The 7,340-nt window shown below is 36.6% G+C and overlaps 1 protein-coding gene across 1 annotated transcript; it reads right to left on the bottom strand.

Moving 5' to 3' along the window:
- Window positions 1-1,876: 1,876 nt before the first annotated feature.
- On the bottom strand, window positions 1,877-7,139 carry LOC136224467 (uncharacterized). Its single transcript, XM_066012815.1, has 6 exons — window positions 6,578-7,139; window positions 6,418-6,495; window positions 6,224-6,304; window positions 4,259-4,413; window positions 2,874-4,168; window positions 1,877-2,632 (listed from the first exon to the last, which is right to left on the bottom strand). The coding sequence occupies exons 1-6, from the start codon at window positions 6,986-6,988 to the stop codon at window positions 2,514-2,516; spliced, it is 2,139 nt and encodes a 712-aa protein (XP_065868887.1). The 5' UTR covers window positions 6,989-7,139; the 3' UTR covers window positions 1,877-2,513.
- Window positions 7,140-7,340: the final 201 nt, after the last annotated feature.

Below are 7,340 nucleotides of genomic sequence, written 5' to 3'. Positions count from 1 at the left end.
AGAGGTTTAAGCCAAAAAAAAAGCTTAATACATCATTTGCCCCTAAACTTTCAAATTGTCTTGATAGCCTTCTCAATTTGTTTAAAACGTCTCGATAGCTCCCTCAACTTGCTTAAAATGTAATCAATTAATCACTCGGTTGCAAAAAAAAAAAAAAAACTTGAGAAAGGTATGTGTTACACACGTCTTGAAATGATATTACATTATTTACAGAATAGATTAAAACATATTAAAAATAAAGTTCTTACTTGGTCAACTATAAAATTTGTCCTTTTTAATATTAGAACATCATACCCCATTTGATCGTTTTATTTCCCAAGGCGCATGCAACACACCTTCCACATCACTTACATCTTTGCAACTAAGTGATTAATTGATTAGATTTTAAGCAAGTTAGGGAAGCTATCGGAACACTTTAAAATTTTAGGGATCAATCTTCTTCCACGTAAACTTCCTGAGCCGACTCAGGCCAATCGAAGAGTTCCCTGAGTGGAACCTTCAACCGAAAAAGCATAGGAATTTTCCCTTTCAAGAGTGAGACCGTTGGAGTAACAGTTATTGACCCAATCAATAATCCAGTCGCAGTTATAGCTTTCTTTATAAGTAGGTAGAATTGGATTATTGGTAATAGGCGGATTGCTTAAGATAAGTAAATTAAAGGAGCAGCGGAAGGAGCAAAGCCTTGCTCTAAGCATTTCTATAGGGGGCTCTCTCACTGGCAAACTGGAGGGCTGACCATTTCTAACAAATTTGCCCGGGTCCTAAAAACAACGGCCGACCTCCTCTTATAGTAAGGTGTGAACTCAATTCGGTCTATGTAATGTAAAGAAAGGTTCCATGAAGAACAACTCACCGCTGGAACTAGCTTGGCTAAAGCTCGCTCCCACTTATCTACTTCCAGCTAGGATGTGAGATTCCTTTCCTTTCTTGCCGGACTCTCAACTTGTCCTTTTCAAACCTTTTAGACAAGTTGAGGGACAAATAATGTATTAAACCTAAAAAATAAAACTGTTGATAATCAGTGTCAAAAATAAATACTCAGCCGCGACCACCGTTCATCTACTAGGGTGCAACAAGCACCCTGCAAATGAAAATGGAGGAGAGGATAGGAGCCGAACCATCCCTTCTAAGGGTTGATTTCCGTTTCCGCCAACCAGAGTGTGCAGACACTCCCGTGTCTCCTTGCCTCCACCTCTATACCCAAAATTCCTCGAGATTGGAAAAATTGAGAACAAAATTTTAATATTTCTTACATTGGTCATATCCTTAATAAATAAGAAGATTCATATCAAAATCAATGAAAAACAAATATATAAATACAAAGACTGCTCATATATGAAGCACCGATACGGATACGCATACGGGTGCGGGTACGCGTACGGGTACGGCAAACGGCATTTCTAAAAAATATGAGATACGGGTACGGCGGGGATACGACAAATTTTATATATAATTAATAATATATATATCATTTATAATGAAAATTCAAAAGATACATAAATATATAAATCACAAATCATATTCATAAAGTCATTATAAAAACACAAATAATACTCTCAAGTCATTACAAAACCACAAATAACATCTATAATATTAACTAATAAGTCATTAATTCATAACAAAGCAAACAGTCAGTAATCTTGGATTATTTCATTTTAATCCTTCTATTTACTGAGTTTTTTTTTTTAAAAAAACCCTTATACTTTCAAAGTTTTTTTAAAAAACCCCCTAAAGTATCCCCGACGTGTCCCCCAAGTGTCCCCGCGTATCCCCTCATTTAAAAAAGAAAAGAAAAATGGGGATACTTCCCAGGCGAATCCCGTACGTATCCGGGCGAATCCCCGGCGAATCCCCGCACCCGGAGTATCGGATACGCGTACGGTGACCTCCAGGAAGTATCGGTGCTTCATTAGAATTCCATTCCAATTCACATCAAAATCAAAACCAAAATCAGTGAAAAGCAAATATAAACTACTCACCAAAATTTTGCTATATTAATTTTCTTTTCAAAATCGAATAAAAATCTTCTATGTTAACAAGGTGACAAGATAAATAGAAGAGCCAAATTATAGTTACCTTAGATTAAGCAGTAAACCAGCAAAGACTATTTAATAAAATAGTAATTAATCCAAATTCAGACCAAATTCTAATTAGGCTATACTAGTTAATCTCCAGCTTACTGCCATCAACCGAAGAAATCATAAACTATGTTAAGAGCCAGAATGAATGTTGACACAATATTTGGTCAGTTAGCAAACAATAGAAATTTGATGGAATCAATTTTTCTCCTCTGTATAAAAGATTTAACAAATCCAGAATACAGTGAGGACCAAAAATTTCAACTGCAGAAGCGTGTGCAAGATCTATGGACAAAATTTGTAACATCGTTGTAAATGAATTCACTTATGATACAGCTAAAGGAAGAAAAATGAAATTAGCATATTCTAAACACTACAAAAGATAACGCCCATACAGAACAAAATTTTAGTGAGGTAAGGGGGGAGGAAACTTATCTAAACCTTCTTGTGTTTGGATTTTTTAGACTTCCTTTTGAAAGGTGTCAGATTTAGCATACGCCTTAAAGGAAATTTATGAGGTTGGGAAAATGACCTCGCCTTTGCTTTGGATTTCCCTGCATTTAACATAGAGCAGATTGTAATTGGAAATTTCGGAACATGGCAGTCATATTATAACAAAGAATTCTGAATACAGGCGAAAAAATCAACCAGAACTCTAAAACCAAATGAATGTAGATGAACTCTAAATCTGATGAAAAAGAAGTATCCAATTTGAATTACAGGTTCTCCCAATACAGGTTCAACAAAGTTGGCAAGATAAAGTCCAATTCAAAAAACTTATAGCTAAATTGATACCTGGTAAACATGGGAGCAATTTTGGAAGATTACTTGGAGTATCAGCTTCTTCATGCTTTTGCTTCTTCAACTCCACCTCCATTAAAGTAATAGAATTTGCACCCAAAGACTCATCCTTAACTTTCAAACTGTTGTCCACCCCAAGAATAACTTCAGTACCCACATCTTTATGGTCATCTATAACCGGCTCCTCTACGGTTTGCTCATTTGGAGCTTCTTGTTCTTGCTTTTCCATAGTCAATTCCTCTTGAGTCTCCCGATTGACATCTCTGTATTCTTGCTCTTTCATAGCAATCTCATTAGAGGTCTCTAAATTGACATCTGCAGGTTCTTTCTCTTCCATTGCAGCCTCCTTCAGAGACTCTTGATTTATATCGGAAGAGACACCCATAATTTTCAAATCATCAGAAGCCAATGAAAATGGAAAATGATCCATAAGAGTTATCTTATCTGCTACTGATTTCCTGATTTCTCCGCCGCACAAATCTTCAGTTACAGATGTATCTTCCTTACCCTCTACACCCATCTCTGCTATGCACCCGTCCACCGGACAATGTTCTGAACCTGGAACTGCATCCAAATCTTGTGAATCTATAATATTCTCAATCTGATGAGCATGAGATGTTAAGTCCTTGGACAACTTTTCCACTTTATTATCAGAAACAAAAGCAGCAGTTAACCCAATGTCCATAGCAGATCCTTGACATATTATGTCTTCACGACTAGGGAAATGGTTTTGTGATTGCAAACCTTGTATTTGAGTGACATGGAGAGGAAATAACAAATCTGGGAAATTTGAATTCTTTGGCTCTTCCTGTGTCATGTTGGCAGGAGCTCTAAAATCCACAGATTTTGCAGCATTTCCTGGCAAATATTCCACTTGGGAACTTCTATGATCCAATATCTGTTTCTTTGATGAAGAATTGCACAAAGATTTCCAATCTGTTTCAGGAAAATCATTTCCTCCGAGTTTTTCAGATATCTGAGTTGTTGCAACCGGTACATCAACTGCCTTAAAAGCACTCAACAAGCTTCCACCATGTGATGAAATGCTGTCAATAACTGAAGTAAAATCAATGGCTTTAACAGAACCAGAAACTCCAACAGTAGCAGAAAAAGACTTCGCCATGTCCTCCAGTAGCAAATCCCCTTCACCACTAGATAAGGGATCCCATTTAAGCCAGTCCAAAGACAAAGGTGCCTTTGGGTCAGATTTTACATCCGATGGCATCAATTCAACTCTAATAGCCTCCTTGTGGAAGTGCTTTTTCCTTAAAGCAATAGCTATGAGATTCCTGTTACACATTTGGAAGAAATGACTCCTAACATTAGCAAAATAAACTGACACAACAACAAAAATTTTGGCTTTTTGCACATTTCTATACCTACAATTCTTGGAAATGGCCGCTTTGGCTCGTTCAGTAGAGAGTCCAAGCAAAGATGACAAATTTGCAACATCACATGGTCCCCTAAGTTCACTCACAGAAGAAGCACCACTTGATAAAATGATATTCCTTCCTCGAGTCCAATCCACCAGCAACTACGAGTCAGAAAGAATGCGGCTATAATTAATAAGCAGCAGCATTGAAAATTCAGCCAGAAAAGGAATAGATAAATGAAAAAATCATTTTTGAATCTGCAGGATAGACACCGTAAAATATCTCAATTATTTGAATTTCTCATCTCTCAACTGGAAAGACTAAAAATCATTCAATTGCAAGACTCTAGAGTTCAAATTGGCGCCCTTACACTTTGATGACACTGCTTAAGCAGGAACAGCATAAGTAACAGACTTCATACTGACTCTTGAACTTCAGAAAAGACAATTTAGATATTGACCAGTTCAAGCCAATAGTTCAAATGAAGCTGTAAACATCTAGTTGATCAATGATGAATATTGGGAGACATCCAACAATAAAAATGCAAACAGTAGAGAGAACTGAGCATGCGAAACTTGAAATTGTTGACAGCCAAAAATGTGAATGATTTTTAGAAGATCGCATGGTTCAGCACACCATAAGTCTAACTCCTTATAATAGCACAAGCTTCAAGAATCTGAGCCTTCTTAGTTACAAACTCGTGCAGAAAAATTCAGTATAAGTAGTAGTGCTAGTAGCACCAAATAATTCAACCAATTTTAAAAGAATCCATCCCAGCCAAGCTGTTGAAATTCATTCCATACACAAGTTTAGTTCAAATCAATGTCGAAACCCATTGGCATGTAGCAATTTTGATGTTAAGCCATAATAGACACAACTAAAAAATAAAAATAGACAAGTACTTGGAGATCCAAAATCCACTAGCATCAGAAACAAAACCCGCTTAGAATTTAAAATCAACTCAATAACCATGTGGAAGTGTCAAAGCCCATTTTCTTGTGTAAGGTACCAATTGGTAGGTTTTGAATTAAAATTAACCACAATCCATTTCTTCTTCAACTAAAAGTAACTTGAGTGATCTAACCTCTCCAAGTTAAGTAGCAATTTCTCCAAAAAGTATGGTCAATCAACTTCGCATTGGCGATACATGTGTATTACTATTAGAGATCAATAAAAAATTTAAAACAAACCAAAGAAACTGTCGTTCTCCTTTACATCACACCTAAAAGACAATAACCTACAAGTACAGAAATCAACTGGGGAACAGCTAAAGCTGCAAGCAAGAACTATTTCAAAATGGCCATTATGATTGAGTTCTACAATGTCTGGCTAGCTTCCACTTTTGGGCCTAACAATTTGGATTACAAAATGGACCCATGTACTATCTCGCGTTAAATTGCACTATTACAACGGTGAATTTGATCTATTTTATGTCAACAAAAAAAGATGCACAATAACATACACTTAAGGAAATATTGTGAAACATCCATAAGCGTTTCATTTGCATAAAAGCAACACTCTGATATTCATTTTCCCAGTATACCCTTCTGACATAACCGTTCAAGCACCATGCTCTCCATATAAATAAAAAATGACAAGTGAGACTCTACATCCAAAACTTTGAAAATTATAAAGAAACAAATGAAAGAGCAAAGAAAATGAGGGGGTGAAAGGGAGAGAAGGAATAAACAAAATGAAATTGCATATAGAATAGGTTAAGTTCAAATAGGGGCAACATGAAACTTCTTTTCTAACTTCACCATTTCTTCATAAAATTTTGTAAACTAATTTCATTGAAAACATTTGAATTTGAAACTAAAACCATTCTAACCGTGGAAATAAGACAAAAAGTGAGCAGGGTAAGGCATAAAACTCCTTCAATAATAATGAAGCCAACAAAATTAACCCAAACAACAGTGTCATTATGCTTTAAGGCCAAATCAATCTATTAATGAACTATGTAAAACTAACCTTGGCATTTGATATCATTTGCCTCCTAACTTGAACATCAACAATGAGATCAGAGTATGTAATTTCAAAGTAAACTCCACGCTGCATATAAAAAATAAATAAATAAATAAGTTAACAGAAAAACCACTGTAAGGAATAAGAAATTTCGTCGATCTTTAAGAATGAAAACCAAAAACATGAATATCATAACAAACCTGGATAGCAGCTTTAACCATAGGCTGCTTCAACCTAAAAGGAAGCTTCTCTGAAAAATCAACAGCAATTATATCCACCTAACATAATTCATTAACAAAATAAGAAAAGCATGCCTTCATTAAACAACAAAGCCCTATGAATCTTAAAACAAATTCGAACCTCAGATTTCTCACAGGCATGATCAAAAGCGACTTGATTGAGAGGCCTAACAGCAACCAAATCATAAGTCTTCAAAATAGAATTTCCACTGTTAAGTGCCTGACTCTTAGCGGGATTATCGACGCAGACAGTCAAGCGCGTGTACTGGCGGAAGGGAGAGGAGCGTGGGATTCCGAGGAGATCACGGTGGAGATTGACGGAGGCGGAAAGAGAAGGAGCGAAATTGAGGAGGGAAGAAAGCGAGAATGGAACTATAGAACAGCGGTCGCGATCGGACATTACGCCCTTGATGGTGTGGTTATAAGCGATGCCGGTGTAGCCAAGCTCCATTGCCTTGATTACCAGCTTTAATCGCGTTGTTTTGGAGGATTGTAAGGTTTCATAAGGAAGGTTGAGGTCGAAGAACCCCATAATTTGCAGAGAGTGGAGAGGGACTTTGCGGTCAATTCTTCCACTGCTGCAGTTCTAGGGGTTAAGGGGTTTTTGTGAACTGAACCAGAGTGCATATGGATCTCTATTACGATGTCGTTTTCTTCCTTGATATGTTTTTTATCACCTGTACGTTGGAGGGATAGAATGAGGAAAAACTCCAGAAAATCGAAAAACCAACTTTAAAAGTTAGGTTAATGGAATAACTATGTTGCATATATGCTATACATGCGCACCTATAATTAGGAGTGGGCACGGTTCGGTTGACCGATGCCATTAGTTAAAAAAATTAACTGAACCATTATCAATGGTTTTTTAACTATCCAAACCAAAA

The sequence above is a fragment of the Euphorbia lathyris genome, chromosome 3 (assembly GCF_963576675.1).
Source record: "Euphorbia lathyris chromosome 3, ddEupLath1.1, whole genome shotgun sequence".
Lineage (NCBI taxonomy): Eukaryota > Viridiplantae > Streptophyta > Magnoliopsida > Malpighiales > Euphorbiaceae > Euphorbia > Euphorbia lathyris.
This window is presented reverse-complemented; position numbering and strand designations above follow the sequence as displayed.